A 21,205-nucleotide genomic window follows, 5' to 3' on the forward strand; every position below is an offset into this window, starting at 1 on the left:
AATTCCTTTACTAATAGGCTACTTCTAATTTACACAGCTGGTTTATGGACCTGCTGAAGATGAGGAACCCATGTTCATGAGAGGTTAAAACCTGAAGAAGCTACCCAGCAAGGTCGAGCCAGGCACACAGCAGCAGGTACACAGACAGCACAGCGCTGGGGCACCCCGAGATTTGCTTCTTGGTCTGGCAGTGCTGCACCAAGCACTTGTATCTCTTGCCCCAGTCTTTCATCCCAGCTAGGAGGCGAGGAAGAGCCAGGCAGCCATGCTGTGAAGTAAGCTGTTGGAGAAGGACCACCTCTTGGAAACTCAGCACTCTTCACGGACTCCGCTTGTGGGGAAACGGATATAAAAAACAGGCAGCCTAACCATTGCCAAATCGATCCTTTAAATAGCAACAGAAAGTGGTGGTTTTTCAATGCGATTTGATGAAAGATTATGAATTAGCATTTACAGAAACAGCTTCAATGTGACCAGCAGATGGACAGGAACCATGATGGTGTCTGTCCCTAAGTTTGAGACATGAAGGACCAACACCAGCAGGACTCGGCACCTTTTTAGCAAAGGCGCAATGACCGAGACGCTCTCCATCCTGTCCTCTGTATCTCATTCTGCTGATGCCTGAAGCAACATTTTTCTCATGATACTATCAGCAGAAGAGGTAATTATATTTCATTGTGGGGTGTCCCATATACCAAATGTTTATGGACAGGGCTGAAAATTCTATCCTCACGTTTTTTTGACACCACATTCTTGGCTGAATTTCTGAATCCTTATGTCAGGTTTGCACTTAGGTTTATGCTCACTCATAGGTACTCAGTTATCAATGACTTTCAGGAAGATGAAATCTTTTAAGCCACTTACTTTAAAATAATGAGTTAATCAACCACGTGGGAAACCTTGAGTTAAATAATTTGAATCTTGTTTTCCCATTTAAACATTTTAGTTATTTTCTTGGAGAAAGGTTAATTCTCAGTTTGTAACCACTAAAGTATGTTGCTTTGTAACTAAATATAGCTTTTACACTAAATTTGGCACTTCTTACTGCTAGCCAGAAGGAAAGAGTAGCTCCACTGATATATATTTAAGCTTTTCTATACCTCATTATACATTTTTTCAGATTAATTTTACTGTTTTTGTTAGAAAATCATGTATGGCACAATTCTTATTTACTAGCTGATCCCTTTGTGTTTACTTATGGTTTATGTTTCTTTGGATGGAAACTGGAATGCAACTTAAAATACAGTGAGACGGTTTATCAGTTGCACAGCACTGTCTTAAAGGGGCTAGACTTCTAAAGAAAATTGTGATTTGATTTAAAAATTGATCTACTAAAATAACTCATTATTAGCTACAATTAGCACCAATCCAGTATTTAGTTATAATATCCTTCAATATTGTAGTATTAGCAAATCTAATCCTCCCATAATTAACTTTTATTCACAGATTGGTAAAGAAGAACAAGCTTTTCTGCTTCTTTCAACTCCCAGTTGGTCAAGCTTGAATAAATTAGTCATTTAACTCAACTAATTGAATATATTGAAGAAAATATTCTCTTGGTACTTGCAGAAGAGACTCAAAAGTCAACTCAGTACTTCAAACACCTTGGGTTTCCAGAGTTTAGGCAGCGACTTTCATCAGCTGAATGGTCTGACACACAACTTGGAAGCACTGTTTCTATTTTGTTTGTTATTTTTTATGATTTAAGCAGATTGTAGTAAGATTAGGCCTTGGCATAATTTTAATAGATGTATTTTTAAGAAGTACACTCATCATAAATTCTGAAAACAGTTTTAGTTGATCAAAAAATAAATAACAAAGTTTTTACCATCTCATTGAATCAGGGTTCAGCTCTTTGCTTATCATTTAGTTCCAGAATTATTTTTTTTAATGGTGGAAGGTACCAGCATTACCCTTACTAGGGGCAGAAAGCAGCAAGACCTACATCTCAAATATTTTATAGAAAAATGTCAGAAAATAAGTATCTTTTCACTTGTAGAATGGGCTGAAAGTGGTCTGTAAAAGAAACTGGACATGTCTAAAGTATTAAAAATCTTCAATGTCTTTGTCTTCTAAACTAACTCCCTCCATGGTTGTAGAGCGAAGACATCCTGCAGCCATCCCTCTTCACACAGCAGACACTGTCATGCATTACAACAGATGTATCAGGAAGATGGTCAATATTTCAATCTCTGAAGCTAAGGTGTCCCAACATCTTTGAAGTCTACAGTACCAGAAAGACCCAAGATGTTGCTGGTTTCCTCCAAAATGTTTACATTTGGTTCAAAGCCATTTAATCTTACCATTACCATTACATGATGAATATGTGATCTTATACAGTCACAGATTACAATAACAAACCTTAAACATCATGCCTTCATTTTTCTTTTTTAGATTCTGCCATTTTTTGGCTGTGTTTTAAAGTTAATACATCATTTTCCAGGCAGAAGTGATCAAAGAAACTGATAAGAAAAAAACCCTCAGCTGCCCCCAAAAATGCAGCCCATTGATAGCATATTCATTTTCCAGTTTATCTTGTTTAGGAACATTGGTGCTGAGTTCCTACAGACAACAACCTGCTAATAGCATGTGTCTTAGATGATGATACTGACCTTAAAGACAAAGCTGACTTAAGTGAACTCTGTATCATTTCAGATATACCCAAAGGAAATCTATTTTGACTGCATAAAGAAAACAGTGGACTTCAATTTTGGTTTAGTAATTAAAAACCTGGAAATGCCAAGTCAACTTTCTCACTCTGAACATGCCTTTGTGCAAGCACTCATTGTCGTTTTTTTTTTTTTTTTTTTTTTTTTTTTTTTTTTTTTTTGTTTTTGTTTTTTTTTATTTTATTTCTAGTGTATAAGACAGGTTTTATTCATTCCAAATGTTTCAAATTACTGAATCTTGACAAGCTTTTCCATATTTTAAGATTCCATATCAGAATGAAAACATTAGGAAATGCCACACCACATTTTGTAAGTAATTTTCATTTCTTTCCAGCATTCCTCTGAATACAGAGGAACGTGAAGTTGGGCAGGAGCTCTGGGCTTGAGAACACTCACGTGAGGAGGAAGGAGCACTGCTTAGGCTTTCTCAGAAAAGGTAAAGTATGTGGGTGGAAAAAAGTCCCTTTGATTTTTAGCCCTAGAAAGCTCTATAGTATCAAAAGCTCCAACACTAGGGTTTTGTACCTTCAGACAGAAGTGATCCAATGCAACCAAACCTCTAGAGAGCTGAAGAGTTTATGTGGACCTACCCCTGCTGGGAAGAAATAAACTTTTCCTCCTAAAATAAGACTGCTCCTCCTTATGTAGGGAAACGGGGAAAAGACCAATTCTACCTGTAACCGCTCTGTACAGCGCCATAGCCTTGCCCCTTGCCACTGTTTAACACCCTGTGCTTCATGTGCTGTGGAAGTACAGAAGTAACTAGTACAAACCGGTGAGGAGACAGCACACAAGTCAGATTTTCATCCATGCTGAAAGTTGTCATGCCTTAAGTACATCCACATAAGTAAAGAAACACATAGCAAGAGAGGGACTCCCAGAGTGAAAGAGGACTATGGGTGAGAAAACACAGTTAACCAACAACAAAAACAAAAGGGGAAGTGAAAAAAAGCCACAAGAGCAGAGACCAACATCCTGCAGCAACTCACTGGAAAAGATGGAGATTTTTGGCATCAGTCTGCCTTTTGCAGTGCAGTGACTGGCTCCATCAAAATTTGGCTGACTGGCTTCCATATGGCATGTGAAGTTGCACAACAGCCCTGCTGGGCTGACAGGTATACAAGTGAATGAAAGAGGTTAAGAGAAGTCTAGAAAGAGATGACTAGCTCCCTGGAAGACAAGATTTGCTGGCCCAACACCATTAACTTTCAGAATCTCATTCAAAAAACAGCTACAGAAGATTCCTGCAAAGACAAAACTGCAATCCAAAGAAAGGACCAATTTAAGAGGAAGCCCCAGAATTCTGCTTTCTGGTAGGTGTGACAGCCTGAACAGGTCAAGCTAAAGTAGATACAACGTTCTTACCTTATCTTGAGATAACCTCTCCTGCCACCACAAGGATGTTATCCTGTAGCACTAGAAACACCAGAATTGTAATGTGTCAGAAAAAAAACCCTCTCATTAAAAATATCATTGTATATTTTCATTATTTATAGCTTCTATGCGAGACCTATCTCAAGGAATAAGTCAAAGTACAGCACAAAAGGAACATGTGCTTTTGGAAAATCATGTACTACCTCTTCTGCACGGAACCTCTGGTGAAGCCCTGGGAAAGCTCTGCCACATGGGTCTTAGGCACAGCTAGCATGTCAGATGGAAGAAGCACCATCCAATGCTGAATTGTTTAATAGGAAGTCGCATTTTCTTTCTGGTGAATTAAGCTAGAATAAGATTTACTTAATATTTTGAAATCAGGCTGGAGGAGAGAGGGACTCCAGACCAGTAGTCTATGCTCAGAACTCCCTGTTTCATTCAGTTGTGTCAGGTAAGTAGCAACTGCAATTTTTAAATTATTCAACAGATGTTTGCTGGTTACAGTGAAGTCACCAGAAAGGTCAAAAACCTGAATGTACTTACAATTAAACTGCCATCTCATACTCATGATTATTATTCATCTGCTCTAGGTTGAGACAGAGCTATGTGGAAAAACCCTTGAATTTCCATTGTCATTGAAGCAGCTGCGTCACGAGCAGAAAACCTCAGGCTGCAGAGGGGCTGCCCATCTGCAACCTTTTACAAGTCCTAAAAACTCACACTGTACATAAAGTTTTCAAAAACTGAAGATGAATTACATGTTTTGCTTTGCACAATGCCTGATTGAATTATATATTCCACTTCTAATACTACTTTAAAGCTCTTTTCATAAAGTTACTTACTAGTCATTATGTTACAACATAAAGCTGTTCTTACAGCACACCAAGAATGATTAAAATCTGAATAAATCCTGTTTGTTATTTTCCAGAATTTACCTATTTATCTGAACCCACATGTTCCTTAGAAGAAATGACAAAATGTTAGTTCCCTCCTGCCCAAGCAAAATAGAAACACTATGTATTATATAACATTATATCATAAACTTTGGTAACCAGTATCTCCCTTCAGGAAAAAATGCACATGTTGCCCTCCACCTTTAACAAGAACACATGGGTTCCAACTGGCTGCCATTAAATTTCAGGTTTTAAAACCTGCAAACAAACATACGGTAGAAATTAAATTATGCACTGCTGCTAAATTTGCTGTGTGTACTGCAGAAGGATGGTCTGAAACAGCAGTGTTAACAGTTCACCATTTAAACAAAAAACCCCAAATTTTTTAAAAAAAAAACAACAAAAAGGGGGTACCTTTTTGAGACTGTATTTTCTATCTGCTGCCTGTCATTTCTCCTTGTTTAACTATATGTCCATACTAAGAACGTTGCAGCCAGCCAAGAATTTAAGTGAATCATATCAGTAAGATAAATTTTGGGACACAAACCAATGGGAGCTCTTTCTTTATGTTCCAAGCAGTAAACCTACTGTGGGGAGAGGTGGGAGCAGGCAGCAAAGTGAGGGGGTGTGAAGGGAACTGGCCATTAACATATCAGTTCCAGGCCTTGGCTTTCTAATTGACAACCTCAGGGCTACTTTCATCACTTGTCGACTTCAAACCCACACTCAATTTTTCCTTTAGATAATGATAATATAACATAACGGTGTTTCTGACATATTGCAGTGTGTAGCAGTAGGAAGATTTCCTCAGTAGCTTAGTTTAACAGGAAAGGGAAAAAACCAACTGTTAAATGGTTTTCACATTTATCAACTTCTCAGAAAAACAGTCAGTAAGAAAACAGATTTTATACTTCCAGTATGCTGAAGTCACTATTTGGTACTGACAAATCCGAAGCACCTTCAATGCTTCAGTATTGCTACAGATTTAACAAAAAATAAGTAAATGTTTAATGCAATAATCCCGCAAACCATGCACTCATATATAAAGCCTAAATAAATTAACTCACAAAAACTAGAAATGCTCTACAAATTAGACAATTAAATGAAAAATACCATAAAAAATGCCAATAAAAATATATTGACAACATGCCATCTAAAAATTGTAGGTCCTTCACAAAGAAAATAGAGAAGTAACAGGAATGCTGCCATGGACACATCCCTACAGAGAGCTGGAAAACCCTGACTCCCATCCTTCTCGCAGAAATCTGAGTGGTTGCTGAAGGCAGACAGACCATTTGCAAAGAGTAAGGTGCTCAGGTAAGTATGTTTATCACATTTTGACCATAAAGAAAAAAAATAATTTTGGTAAGTAACAGCATGTCCACAGGCAACAAAGCACCTGGCTCTAACATAAACAGTCACATAACTGCCTTTTAATAGTGGATATAAAGGCCTGAGTCCTGCAGTCGACTCTCAAAGGCCCTGGGGCCATACTAAACTCAGTGCAGTGTTTGGGGCCCTGAGCACATCAAGCTAGGCAACAAAAGCAGCGTCAGAAAATGGAATAATACCAATACACTTCTGAAGTGCAGACACTTCTCTGGCTCCTATGTGATCAACGTACAGAGGGACAACAGTTTGGACACCACGCCATATAGCCAGTTGCTGCTGAAATCAGTGTGCATAAACATGCAGGTATTGAATTAATACAGATTAATAAAGCAAAGGCAGTCTGCAGGCAAACTCGACATGCAGTTAGCTCGTCTTCACTGGAATTTAGGCTCTGATGGTGCAAATTGGCACCCAAGTAACTTCAGTCATGGGACGTTAATGACACTATGAATAGTTGGCTTATGTTGGCTGGACTAGAAGCATTCAGGCCCAGCCATTTAAGATTACAGATATGGATGTCTCATTTCCAGGTAGCAATTGCTACATTTTGGTCATAATCTTAAAGATGATTGCTCCAACTCACATTTGAGGAGTAACAGGGGAGCATGTAAAGAAAGCAGTATCTGCTGTGAGCATGAACACTGGACTCAATATTTCCTTGGACTGCCACTCTAGTGCTTTTCAGGCTTTCTAGGTCCATAAAGCTGAAGCATATTGTGAATTTAGATTACATTGCCTGTTTAGAGCCATAACAACCAGTTTTATGAAGACTAGGCACGCTGGCATAACACCCACTTTGTTGAAGACCTCTCTTCATTTCAGGTGTTGTGCATGCTGCTGCTCCTTCTCAAGCAATAAGGAGGTGAGAGCTCTCCCTACAAAATGCCTGGCCCACATAATGGGCAAAGGTCACTGGTTGCAAAATATTATTAAAAAGTCAGAAGAAATTTATTTTATAGACAAATTAGCAACTCAGCAAAACAGTGGGCTCTAGCAGGAAAGATAATAAGCCCAACAGCTGGGCAGTACAGCTGATAAGGTTTTTACTGGGATCGTTGCCTGGGATGTTTTGGGGTTTTTTTGGACAAAAGAGATAGCAACACAATAAATGTGAAAACCCAGACTATTACATTAACTATTAGAGGCAGGTGTTTTCCATTTTTTTAAACCCAATCCCCACCACCTTTGCAATTTTGCCACTCCAAGGCTGCAACCAGCAGTACAAACCGGTTCCCTTTCAGGGTTTGGAGTGCGGGTTTTACAAGCCTGTTTTGCCTTCCTGCAGGCACTTTGAGCTTATAAATGGCACCTTTCAGTGTCCTGAATTATGAAGGGCAGCTAGTCCTGAATTCTCCTGTCGCTTAATGATCTCACATAAAATGAGGTCCACAAAACTTTTATTACCGCTGCAGTTCAAATTCACAGGTGAAGAACCACCAGGGAAAGGATGCGGACATGTCTCTTACTTTTGCCCTCCTAATTTTCCAGGTGCAAGAACATTTCCCACTTGGGCTGGAACAATTACTTAACTCTGAAAGCGATGCCTGATCTAAATAAAAAGACTGCAGTATGTTATCCCAATAAGTACTGGGAAAATCCAAGGGGAAGCCATTTGAGAGCAACGCACGCTAACATCAAATTCAGGTTAAAAAAATTTAGGTTAAAAAAATGCTATCTAAGCATTTATTTACTGTCTTTTGTTTTCCACCTTATTCTTTTATCACCACTAAGTATATCTGACACTCAGAAATTATGCATAATATTTAATTAAAACACAAATTGGTTCCTCCCCTATTCTGGTAATAACTTTCGATGTTTGGAAAACATACTGTATCTCAGCAGTCTGAGCAAAAATTCAAAAGAAAGTCTTTCCAAAAAAAATAAAGTATTTTGTTTGTTACAAATTACTTCTGCATTTATATAAAGATTTAATGATCCAAATACAGTGCTAATGAGCTTTGGGTTGTGTTTTTCATTTTTGTTTGAATTTTTCTTTTTTGGCTAAAAACAATTACTAGAGACCATTCAAAAGCCACTGCATAAACCAGGAAACCTAGTAAAACTGTAGGTAAAATTGGCATTTTGTTTCAAGCATGGCTCAGGAGTCCAATTTGCTTGTTGGCGAGCTGCATATTTCAAATAGCACTTGCATCTCCTCCAAAAAGAAAGCTGGGTAAGGTGTTTTAAAAAAAACATTTACAACATTCATTAATGAAAAACAAAAATGAAAGAGCATAACCTCATCGTTAAATTCCTGCCTTCCAAGGATGAAGGATCTTAGCCGCTCTGCTTTCTTCTCCACTTTCTAGGGAAAGGTAGATAAATTAGCAGAAATATATACTCTTCATTATCAGTATCACTTTAGAGGACACACATGCCCATAGGATCCTAAAAACCTTCCTAGGGAGCATTATTAATCTTGCTCCTAACAGCACAGAATTTTTAAAGCCTACTAAACCACTGTCTAGTCATAGCTGCGCAAGTCTTGCTTTTTCATCAAGAAACAAACAAAACATCAGTGGACATTATGTCCAATTTCATCGCTCAGTTATGCAGGTCACCATTCACCTCAACTACTAACTAGATACTAAACATCATCCTTCTACCTCAAACCTTGCCATCTGCCACACAGAATCACAGAGTGGTTTGGGTTGGAAGGCACCTTTAAAGGTCATCTACTCCAAGCCCCCTGCAGTAAGCAGGGACATCTTCAACTAGATCAACTACATCACATGTTGATGCTTCAGTCTAATGGAAGTCTTGCCTTGACCCTGCTTTGTCCAGACCCTCCACCTCTGCCTCTGGTGCTAAGAATACTTTCAGAAACCTAAAAATAATTCAAACTGCCTTTTGCACTCCTGCCTGTCTGCAGCAGAGCTGCTGCCCATTTACATCACCACAAGTCACGACACTATCAATCCATTGGACTTCAGTCTTCTACGTAACACATGTATTACACCAAAGGCTTTCAGATGACTTTTTAACTGAAAACATCCAGGATGTTGGGGTTTTTAACAAATCATCATAGCTATTGCCCAGCAGCTGGTAAGGCTAAAGTTAATTAATGTTGCCAGGAAAGAGAAATATGTCTGTGATGAACTAGTCTTGTTGTGTCCATATTCAAGATTTCCCCTCCTTTCTTTGAAGAGCATTTCATCAACTTAAAAAAACTCATAAAACCAAACAACCTCCCCCACCCAACAGATTGAGCAAATGAAAGATATTCACACTAACTAACCCTGCTCTCCAGTTCACCCCCTGAAAATCCCACTGACAATATCAAGACTGGGGAATCAAACCTCTTTACTACCAAGTCCACAGCAGATAAAGCAGCAATTGTGGTTATACAGTATTGGAAGTGTAGCTACAACATAGCGTGACAGCTTGTTAGTGTTGAAAATATATAAGCTCTTTGTAATTGTGCCTTTGGAATGCCATCTGTCTTGAATTAACATCCACCTGGGATCATGTTTCGATGACCAATATGGACAGATTACTGGAACTTTAAAACCTCGCTTTCTTTGTAATTGACATTTAAACTGTTTGAAGTTTCTCATTAAGTCCTTTTTTACAAATTAGGTGCAGATGTATAAAGCTAAATGTACAGTACTAAGGGAAATTAGGTCACCTGAAAGCTCAATAATAAAATGTATCGACTGTTTAAGTGCAATGAGTACATTAAAATTTAGAGATCAACTTTATGCCCCAAATTCTTCAAAGTTTCATCATTTCCCTTTCATTGCTGCAGAGCCCCTGATGCCAACCATTTTTAATTAAAATGGCAGAGAAGAAAGTGGGTTTGGCTGCTCAGCCTGTGACAACTGGTCAACCCTGGCTCACAAAGGGCTGTAGAAGGCAAGGCGGCAGCCACAGCGATAGGCAAATCCTATTTATACAGATGATGTTAGGAGATTTAAAGGGCACAGGGAGACTTGAGAGGTAAATATAGCACTGATGAGAAAATAAGGGAAGAATTACTAAGGAGACTTGTTCAACACCCGGGGCTCACTAACCATGCAGCTGACCTCCAGACCCACTTGCAGTTGAAGCTCTTCAGACCTGCTGCACTCCACAGCTTCATGGGGTGGGAGAGAGAAGCGTGAAAAGGGCAGTGACTGGAGAAACACCTCCATGCACATCCTGGATGACAAAACAAGGGCGAATCAAGTATTTCCCCTTTCCAAACGATGAGGCTCAGAGCTCAGGGAGGCACAAGAAAGAGGTCTAGCAGACACCACCACTGGAAGCCCACCCTATGTGCAGAGGACAGGAGCAAATAGCACACCAGGGTTCATCAGCAGAAACCTACAAAGCTCTTAGCATCAAGGGGCTTTTACCTGCCAGAATGACTCTTAAGAGAAGAGACCTCAAGTACAGCAGCCCTATCTCTCCAAAAGGCATGAAAACCCCAGAGATCCCACTCATCCAGCCTTTACGAGTAGCCAAGAAATACTGCACAAGCGTCTGAAGGCTCAACGCTGAAAGGCACCAAGCACCTCACCCCAAAGGAACAAGAGGCCTCCTTCCCCATGTAAGGCCATGGAGCAGGGGTGGCGTTGGGCCTCAAGATGGGATCCCGCAGTTAGGGGAATTTAAACTCAATGTGATCAAGAAGGTTTGGTGTAAGGTCCGTTAACCCCCTCTACCAGAGAAGGGTCTCCCAGGATAAATTAGGGCACCGCCTACATAAAATGCACAACTGCAAATCCTGGCACCACAGCTAGTCGGTTCTTGAAATGATGTCAGGAGGTGTACTTTGGCTCCCTGCTCATAGCACGGAGGTGCAATGGAAGAATGCTTTTCTTAAAAGCTGGTAAAAAAATCAAATACACTATCAACCAGATCCCTTTTGTCTGCTTAGACTGTCTTTAGTACCATTACTTATTACAACAATTTTAAAAAGTTGTTCTGCTCACATCCCCTTATAACCCTACTCTGGTAAGCTACTAAAACTAGTTTTGCAAAAGAAGTGTAAACTTTCAGCTGGATACGTTTCTGCTGCTTCTGATAAACAGCCAAGCAACTTAGCTGTGAAACTGGGCATGCATCTGTTTGCAAGGTGAACAGCAGGTCTCAACCAGTATCAGAACAGGATGGCAGGAGATTCAGGTTTCCTTATCCATGGGCTCTTTCTCTATGCTCATACACATCTTCAGTTCAAGGAGGAATTCGGAGAAAAATTATGCGTATTTTTAAAAGAAAGAAAAATTAAATCAGCCATATGTAAGCAAACTGTAACAACACCTGGGAGAGAACAAAACCTGACCAGTATAATACAACAAGGTAACAATGTTTTGCAGAAAGGGACAGCCCAATTCATGTGCAAAGCTGAAGGAGACAGAGGAGTAACTCATTTGCCACTTGTACCAAACAAGAAAGACTTCTAAGGAAAACGTACTTGTATCCAGTTCTGTTTTGCTCACACGTTTTATGAATACCAGCTTTCATCTGGCTCACAGGTCGGTGAAGACAAGTACAAGACTAGGCAGGATTGCCCAGAACCACATTAGCTTTAAGCAGACTAGCTGGGGTGCCAGCAGTGATTATCTGGACACATTCAGCTTTGCACCCTGCTTCTCATTAGCATTAATTAGCTGGCATCATACCTCTACTGCTGCCAGGATGAGAACTGGCTTAGGCAGTAGTTTCACAGTCCTCAATGCAGAGTATGGAGTTGCCAGAATGCACAACAGGGAGCTTATGTCAGCCTCATGTCTTTCTGCCAAGGGCAGAGGAGAGTGGAGACCTGGTTGAGCAGAAAGCTGGAGCAGCATGGACAGGTAAATACCTCTTTTGGCATAAGACCTCCCAATGTAACTTTCACCTGCCTAAAATGTTTGAATCTGAAACACCAGAGCTGCAGCTCAGCTTTGTAACATGCTTCACCTGGCCTAGTGGTGATGGCCAATGGTGACAGCCCCATCCTGCACACTCCCTCGTGCGTGGCCTGGTGAGAGCGGCTGCAAGGTAAACTGAGGCTCCATAAGGTCCATCCCCACAGAGAGGATCACAATTCTGGGCACTCGATTAGCAGTGTTCAGGGTGTCCATTCCCTCCCCAATGTGTGCTGCTATCAGGTTCTCACCTCACCAGCAACATGACAATAGTTTACGTGAACCAAAGTGACCTTGTAGAAAAGCAGATTCTGCAGATATGGCTCAACAGTTCTGCCAGATAAAGTGTTTTTATCACTAGAAAGTCACACTTTCAAATAAATTTCACCCCGAGGCCATCATCTCGAAAGACACACTTAAAAATGTGTAGAACATAACATGAGTGATTTTTTTGGAACAGACTTAACACTTTATCGATATTCTTGGTTATAGCTCTACACACACCGAGTAGCTACTGGTAAGGACCACAAGTCATGTCTTTCTATTTAAACGCTGCGACAAAGAATAAAAGTATTTCACAACTAACAAAGAGGAACCCTTTAATTTGCTAGAACAATTTCAGCTCTCATTGCATTAGCACCCTCCAGTGTCCAATCCATGAAAAACAACATCACTAATTTGCCAAGTAGACACAAACTTGCAGTGTGAAACACAGGACAGAGCAGGGGTGGATTCCTGGGTGGGAAGATGACAATCGGAGATGAGAGAAGAAACTCTCAATGCTAGAAATTTCTGATTACATAGGCGCAGTCCCTGAACAAGATCTGACAGGGGGTTAGCACTCTTCTCAGGCTCCTTTGTTCCTAGCAGGCGTGCTGGTGTCTGCACCTTTGGTGCAACACACTCTACATGCCCACATGGTATAGTCAGGGGAGCTGCGGCGCTCCACTGAGATGTGAGCTTAATGATGCTGCTTTTGACTGATTTAGCATGGGCATGTGGGTATAGGTCTGCTTGGAATATGCCATGTAAATGAATACACATAGAAAAATCTCTCCTACACCAGCGAAGCAGATGTGCACTCAGGTAGCTGAGAGCAAACAGGTGATCGTGCTTATGTGTGCAATGCTCTTCTCTTATAGCATAATCATCAAGCAAAGAGAAAACCTTTCACAAAGATCCGTCAACAAGAAAGTTTTCATAGTCAATGCTTTACTGCAACCTTGTCTTTAAAGCACATTTGAAGTTCTTGACAACAACAACAGAAAGAACAGCTACATTTGTTATTAAAAACAGCTGGAATGAGTTTTAAATGTTTTTTTTCCAGCAATACAAAAATCTTTCACAGGCAGGGAAAGCCCAAAAGGTTCTGGAACATCACAAGCATGCAAAATCAGCTCCGGGTACCGTAGGTTTTGCCTGCCTGCTAATGACACAAATGCTCTGTCCGCATTCTCATGGCGGCACTGCACAGTGTCTTTGCAGGGGCAGCAACATCTGTGTGAAGAGAGGATGGCAGCAGCTGGAAAGGCAGCTGCACCACACTGGAGGTACCTCCTGTAATTAGTGTCCCAACCTGATGGCACGGCATGGCAACAAGTGTTGCAGGACCCAGTGGCACCTGCCAACTCCTGCTAAAGACCAGGGAGCTGCTAATTAAATTCAACAAACATGTTCACCAACTGCCGACATTTGAAGTTGTCCCTGTATTTTCCCTCCCCACTGCACATAGCTACATGAATGCCCAACTCAAAGGTGAGCAAGGACCCCTCATGCCTCATACTGTTCTGGTCTCTGACTGCTTGGATGCCACAAATTCTGTGGTGTCCACCTGCATGGTGGCCTCTCGGGCTCCACAGCAACACTGATGACAAGGGGTAGGCGGTTCCCACCACATGGGAGTCTGGGAGTCAAGCCAGGGAGCTGTGGTTCTCAGCAGCCACGTCTCACCCCCTTGGCAGCACCAGCCAAGGAAGCCCTTTCTGATCATGGGTGGAACAGAGCAGCCTCACTGTGGGCATGTGGTCAGCTGCCTCCTGCAGCCCTGAACAGGTGCTATGCACATATAGATGTTATGACCTGATTGCCCTCACACTGTAGACTCCTCCCCACGGGATATTCAAAATTCCTCATAACCAGAAATAGAAAGGCATAGCATTTACAATTCTGCACCAATTTGGGCACGGGAGGGAGGGGGGGGGGAAGGCACGTACATACATGCATCTTCTCCAGAAACAGGCTGTAAAAGTAACCTGAAGGAGGTAGGCTGGAAAAATGACCCTGGGTGCTATGTACAACAGTATCACTGTGGTCAAGAAAGTCTGACATGGATTTTATGGGCTCTTCACACTGCCTCTAGCACAGCACAAAGCAGACCAGCTGTCCCCGGGATTCCCCAAGAACACCAGCATCAGTATTGTGTGTTCACAGTAACATCTGTGTTGCAGTTATTACAGACTGCATACTCTCTTGTCAGTCAACTGTATTTACAGTATCATGGTCTCAGGAGAGGCCGCAAGAGTTTAAAGCTTTAAATATTAAAATGAATTAACACTTGATTGGCTGCCTAATACCAGTACTAAAAAAATCTGCTCTCCCTCTAGAAGTGCTGTTGTAAACCTGCCTTAAACCAACACAGACACATCAACTGCTGTGGGAGAAGCAGTTCTCTGCCCACAGGTAATACACAGGCACACACCTGCAGGCAGAGAGCTGGGCATCAAAACCACGCAGGTCTCCAGGAGAAAGGTGCAGTGGAGCTCATCTTACACAGCATATGTCACCCAAACCCCGATTTGGCAGACTGGCCTGTGCGGGGATCAAGTACTTCTTACAGTGGCGCTTTTCTTAGCATCCTGCCCAAAGGCCATGCCCGGACAGCTATTTGGCTGCCTGCAGGAAAGCACCTGGTGATCTCGGTCCCTTTACAGGTGGGCTTACATTGCCTACACAACCCTCCCTCGTCCAACCACTGCCACGGCAGGGGGACGGGGTCACACTGCTCCCCCGGAATCACAAGAGCCTCCCCAAGCCCAGCTGGAGGGATGCCATCGGGGCTGCTGACAGCTCTGCTTCTGCCCACATCACGGCTCAGCTCCACCTGGGGTGCTTTATCAGTGGAGGAGGCAGCACGGCGTCCTCTCCAGAGGAAAGCCCAGGGTGCGGACCCGGCCCCTCTTGCCCCCCAGGGCTTCCCCCTGGAAGGTGATGGGGCACCGAAGCCGCCAGCAGCCCGCTAGGCCGGTGGCTCGGCTCACTGCCCCGCTGGGAGCGGTACCACAGAGGGCAGCCGGGCAACGGCAGTTTCGGGGTCCTTGGAAGAAACTAATTTCTGTTTCAACGCTCCTTGTGCCCGAGCGTGGTGTGTCACCGGCGCCCTTCCCGTGGAGGCACCGAGCGGAGGCCGGCGGCTGTCCGAGGGGAAAGGAAAGGCCGGGGGTCGCCCCTGAGAGGTTTCCCCGGCTGCCCAGGGAGTTTCCCCGGAGAAGCCGGGCGAGGGAGCGGCAGAGCCCGTGAATCGCGGTTTCTCCCCCGCCGGCGCACGGCGGAGGCGGTCGGGCCCTGCCCAGTCCCCGCAGGCAGCCCGGGGCTCACCGCCCGCCGGGCCCACGCCAGCTCCCCCACGACGTGGCTGCCTGCTGCCAGCCGCTCCGGCTGCGGGGGTCCCCGCCGCCCGCCGCGCCCCCGGCCCAGCCCGGTCCAGCGCCGGAGACTCGCCGCTCGGGCGCCACAGCCTCGGGGCGGGGTGGGGGGGTGACCCCCGAGCGCAGGTTCCAGCGGGGAGGGGGAGCAGCAGCAGCGCCGGGGACCCGTCAGTCCCGCTCCCCGCGCGCGGCGGTCACGTCACTCACAGTCTCCGCCTCCCCAAGCGCAGCCCAGCCCGCGAAAGGACCCCCGCCGCCGCCGCCATCATCATCACGGCCTCGGCCCCGCCCCCCGCGGCCCATTGGCTGGGGCGGCGGCGTTCCCCGCCGCAGCGCCCTTCCTCCCCGCGGTGCTGATTGGTCGGAAGGGGGAGGAGGAGTGCCCCGTGCCACGCCCCACACGTGCCCGAGGTGGCCGGCCGCCGCGGGGCGGGGCGGGGCAGGACCGGACCGGACCCCCGTGTCGTCACGGCGGCGGGGCGGGGCCTGGGCGCTCTCGGCGGCAGCGCGGGGCCTGCGCGCTCCGTGGGGGCACGCGCCCGCGGGTGTCGGTTCCCTTCTCCCCTCTCGCCGCTGCTCCAGGACGGGCCGCTGTCCTTGAGGAGAGCGCAGCTCCCCCACCAGCCCGCCCGCCCCCTCCGAGCCGGCTGGCCTGGAGGGGAGGTGGGCTGGCACCCGCCTCAGCCTGCCCGAAACCCGTCGGGGATGGCGGGTGCGAGGGGGTCACCTGCCCCTCGGCCGGAATCACCCCCGCCGGTGGCGTCTGTCGCCCTTCCCCGGCAGCGGTGGCTGTACTGAAACAGCCGCTTGATTTGCGGAAAAAAGACGCTACAGCTCGAACAGAGTTATAAAGCAGGTATGTTTACTCTGGCCGGGGTGCAAGGGGATTTCTCCACAAAGCTTGCACACCCACCGCACGTTTTACCAAAACTTATAGAGTGTGGATATCCATATTCATTGGGTTACGTAACACAAACATACATATGCATGAGTAGGGCTGGATTAGTCAGAAAGAATGGTGTCAGGAGTTTATGTTCTCTTTGCACCTGTCCATTGTCTCCTGGTGGGCATCTTCCGGGGTCTTTGGGAGGAAGGCTCGTGGTCTTTCTAACCTTGTTTTTTCCACGGAGCATGCACAGATTCTCTTGGCTAATTTCTTGAACAACAAGAGTGGTTTACAGCTGGTTTACTTATTCTATCATATTTAAGAGAACCAGTGGAACTTCTACTATCCATATATGGCTATCTTTACTCATTACCAAGACCCAGCTAATTAGAGCACACCTGTTCCCCAAGGACAAAACCATAATATTTTGCTGAACATTATAGTTCTTGGTCGATTTTCACAGTGAACTGCTTTGTTTTGATGAACACAGTAGTCCTTGGTAAAATTCCACAGAACAGTCTGGGCAAGCAGGATTCTTAGCAATATTCAAAAGTACTATAAGTAATACTATAAGTTGCTATAAGTGAGTAAATAAGTTGCTAAGCAGTTTTCTATAAGTAAGTAAGTAAATAAGTCTCAAACCAAATAATCATTTCTCTGTATCATGCTGTGGTGGCGCAGCCTCAGGCAGCCGGGTGCGGGTGTTGGCCTGGGTACACACGCTGGCACAGCAAAACGTAGCACAGTTGGGGTGTTCTCGCGTTGAGGCCGCTGGAGTCGGCACGCCCTTGGGGAATGGCTGCCTGGGTGGCTGAAGGAGAGGCTTTCCGCACAGGTGCCTACAGCTTCAGGGGTCACCTCCAGCTTCAGGGGTCAGTTCTGGCTGGGGTGCTTCTGCTCTGCACATCTCAGTGTGGAAATAACTGCTGTGAGTGGAAGGAGTTAATTCTTGCAGAGAATAAAGAGCCGAGACCAAAGGTAACATAAGCAGTAGCAAGGGTGGGGGCAGGAAGGAAACAAAATTGAGAAGGGTCGGGTCCTGAGAATGGAACAGGGATTCTGCTGATCTCTTTTCCGCCAGCCCAAAGCTAGACTGAGAACAGATTTTCTCCTTGCCACGCTGCTCCAATGTGCTGGAGTGGCCACAAAGCATAATCCCAGCAAGCTCCTCCAATAGTGTGGATGTTTCAGCCAGGTTTCCTAAGGACAGGGGCTTGGATTGTGCCGCCTCTCCGTTGCATCGTCTCCCATCCCTACCCTCCCACAACTGCTGAATGTGTTGCCCATTTTGGACCAAGTCTGGCCATGAGAGAAAGATCTCCAAGACACTCAGTTTCCACAGCTTTTATAAAAGCAGAAGGATAATGAAACAACACCCCAAACCAGTACCCCCACTCCTCAGAATGCCTGGGCTCACATCCGTGTAGGTCAAGCTCAAGTCCTCATGGAAGAGCTTTTTTATTTTCTAGTGTCATTGAGTTTTGTCATATAACTTTGTTCTTTCCTCTGACACACAGTTTTCTTTGTCAGTGTAGAAAATTTCTGGTATGGCTTAGCATCACTTTACTGGGGAATTGTTGTCAGCAAGTGTGAGTTTCCCCTCCTAGCAAAATGAAATACGCTGTTTTGAAGAGCTGTGCTGAAGCATGAAAGTGACCTGCGCTCAACTTTCCTCTGTAATCTTGCATGTTAGTCATGGGTGATACCACTTGAATCTGACACAATGTGATAACAAAGAAACATTTCCTGGTATCACCAGTAGCGTGATAGCATTAACCCTTTTGAGCGCGTAGGTCTAGTGAACTGTGTGTGGCAGATGCTCTGCCTGCCTCCCGCCCTTTGCCTTCTCCTCCTGCCAATCTTATCTCCTTGGGGAACTCTTTGGTCTCTGAGGGATGATATGGCATGAGGTGGTGGAGGAGAGCCTGGGACTTGTGTCCTGCCTCTCTCTTACCTCTGTAGGGACAGGGGGTTTCCGTCCTGTCACCTCTTGTCTTTTCCCTTTCCAAATCCAAGACTCCCAGGTGCACAAAATGCTCTCCTTCCCTACTTTGCTGATCAGGCTGGCCAGTAGTGGGGGGAAAAAAAAGAGATGTGTGGCCCCTGACAGACCCTGTTGGCTCTTGTCTCTCTATGGCTCCCCATGCCAGCCTGAAGAGGATGAGAGCAGGGGTACAGCCAGCCAGGGGCAGAACTCTCAAAATGTGGATCTCCCCTGCAGTGACAGCATTTAGTGCTGCGATGTCAGGTGGAGGCAGGACGCTGCTGTCACCACTGTGTGCAGAACAGCTTTCAGGTTTTGTCAGAAGTACAAACACCCTTTATTCAGCACTAGTAGCTGAGCATAGGTTTTGTGTAAACTGGTGTCGGAAAGCCTGGGGTAGCCTGACCTGCTCATTTCCAAATGACATATGCCCCTTCGGCTTCTAAATGGTCATAGGAACACAGGAATGTCAATTAAAGCTCATTACTGCCTTTTCCCTTCTGTATTTTGGGAAAAATACTGTTCATCTGTCTTGCCCTTTTAAAATAGAAGCCTTTTAAAGATGCAGTGTTTTCCATTAATTGGATTAAGCCAATGTAACATTTTCGAGGATGCTCAGAAGGTATTTATGAGCCTAACTCCCACTAACATCCTCAAGAGTTAGGCACCCAGATGCTTATGAGGGTGTAAGTCTTATAGCAGCAGTATCTTTGGGGCCAAGACCCTTGGAGCTGTATGTACATGAAGAATATTTGGAGAAAAGGATCACTGAGCTCAGCTGGGGCTGGTATTATGTTACTTTTGTCAGCGCTGTTGCTTTTTATGTCTCCTTGCAAAGCCTCATCTGCACAAATGCTTCAGATGAACATGTGATAACTACACATGGATATTAATCAGAGAGTGCCATCCTACAACTTCTCAGATAGAAAAAAAATTATGAAGATTGAATGACTCATAGACTGCGCTGTTGAAAATCATTTAGCAATGTTAATGGACTAGGCAAAATAGTCTAAAAAAAGATAACTGCCTACAGTCTTCCTTCTCTTATTTCCATAAGGCAACACAGCAACCACAGTGCTACAACGTATGTTTCATGTACAATATATTTTCCAACTGTATTTCAAACACCTTCTTTGTAATGTTGGTCTAGTATCTTTTGAGATGCTGAAAGCATAAGGTTGCTATGAAAGAGAAAACCAAATATTCTGGAAGAAGATATGGTTGTCATTGTTCTACACTCATTTTCTAATTCTTTAATGATCTCTTAACTGTATGATTAGTGACTAAAGCAGGTATTTTTGCACAAGAAAGAGAAAAAGAAGCAGTGCAGAACAGAAGCACTGTAGAACTATTAATGAGCCATGCTGATAAAAAAAAATAAAATCTTTTATTAGAGTCTGTGTGGAGTCTGAGTAGAAAAAAGACCTGTGTTGCTGCCTGAAGCTATTGCACGTCAGTATCCTCTTGACACTCATATACTCTGATTTTCAAGAGAGAAATGAGCAGCATAACAGCCAAGGAATGACACGCCTTCCTCTTGGTATTGTGAACACAAACGGATGTCCTCCTCAGCTCATTGTGCAAAAATGGGAAATAATTAACTGTCGGCACCAATTTCACTGAGATTTCTGTGCCTCTTTCCGACAGGCACTCATTTTTGCTGGCCAGCAGTGTTAAAAGTGCCTCTGTGATGAACAGACTACTTTGGGCCTGGGCTCCTACCTGGCCAAGTGTCTGTGGGAGTCGCTGAGTGCCTCAGCTGCCTCCCATCTGCATTCGTTGCCTCGTGGGAGCCTTCTCCTGCAGTGCCTCCTGCACCACCAAACATCTCACAGCATTCCCTCAGGTTACACATCTTTATTCTGTACTTTCCAGATCTAGCTTAACGGCACAGAAAAAATGAAGGGGCATTGTCAGTCTTTTATTCAGACTCTGGCTGCTGGCCATGGGCAGTGTTTGGTCTCCCCTACAAACTGCATTTCCATTTCCAGTCTTGCAGAACGAACACATGCAGGGAAGGTGCTAAACCTCTGTTCCCCGCCATGAGCACCCCAAGAAACCCATGCTGGCCTCCTGCCTGCCTCGTGCCATGCATCAGCAGAGCTCTGCCTATACCAACACCAGCCACACGGGGCCTCTTCTTCTGGCTCTATGAGCACAGAGCACACCCCTGCACCCCCAGCTCCTTCTGCAGGGCACACCAAGGGCCTCTTTGCAGGCTGCAGTGGTAGTTGTCCCTCCCTGGGTCTCCTGCAAAAGCAGGGTGGGAGGACATGTTCCCCTCCAAACACAGCCATGTGGCCATCCCTGGAGCTGGAGGGACACTCATGCTAGAAGATCTCTTCAAGCTCCTGCAACAGGAGCATGTCTGCCAGGCCATCTCTCACCCCTTAACCCAGCTGGTGTCCCGACTCTTGAAGAACACTACCTTCACCACCTTTGGTTTTACCTGGCCCTCAGACCCAGCAGCAGCCAGGAGGTTATCACCTCCACAGCATCACCATGGCCATTAAGAAACCACCTTCAGCC

The 21,205-nt window shown here is 44.7% G+C and overlaps 1 protein-coding gene and 1 long non-coding RNA gene across 4 annotated transcripts in view; one reads left to right on the forward strand and one right to left on the reverse strand.

Moving 5' to 3' along the window:
- CLYBL (citramalyl-CoA lyase) overlaps positions 1 to 16,078 on the reverse strand; it is a 179,662-nt gene extending 163,584 nt beyond the window's left edge. For 2 of the 3 annotated variants that reach the window (XM_074930805.1, XM_074930798.1), the window contains exon 1: positions 16,014 to 16,078. In XM_074930805.1, coding sequence (XP_074786906.1) covers positions 16,014 to 16,078 — 65 coding nt within the window. Of the gene's footprint in view, positions 1 to 8,567; positions 8,588 to 16,013 lie in introns of those variants that run through there. The other variant, XM_074930814.1, reaches the window with a different exon arrangement.
- A 229-nt stretch (positions 16,079 to 16,307) lies between these two features.
- The window catches only part of LOC141962644 (uncharacterized), a 34,143-nt gene continuing 29,245 nt past the window's right edge, over positions 16,308 to 21,205 (forward strand). Inside the window, exon 1 of the long non-coding RNA XR_012633971.1 lies at positions 16,308 to 16,662. This is a non-coding gene — a long non-coding RNA (uncharacterized LOC141962644). The remainder of the gene's footprint in view (positions 16,663 to 21,205) is intronic.

This window comes from Athene noctua, chromosome 1 (assembly GCF_965140245.1).
Source record: "Athene noctua chromosome 1, bAthNoc1.hap1.1, whole genome shotgun sequence".
Classification (NCBI taxonomy): domain Eukaryota; kingdom Metazoa; phylum Chordata; class Aves; order Strigiformes; family Strigidae; genus Athene; species Athene noctua.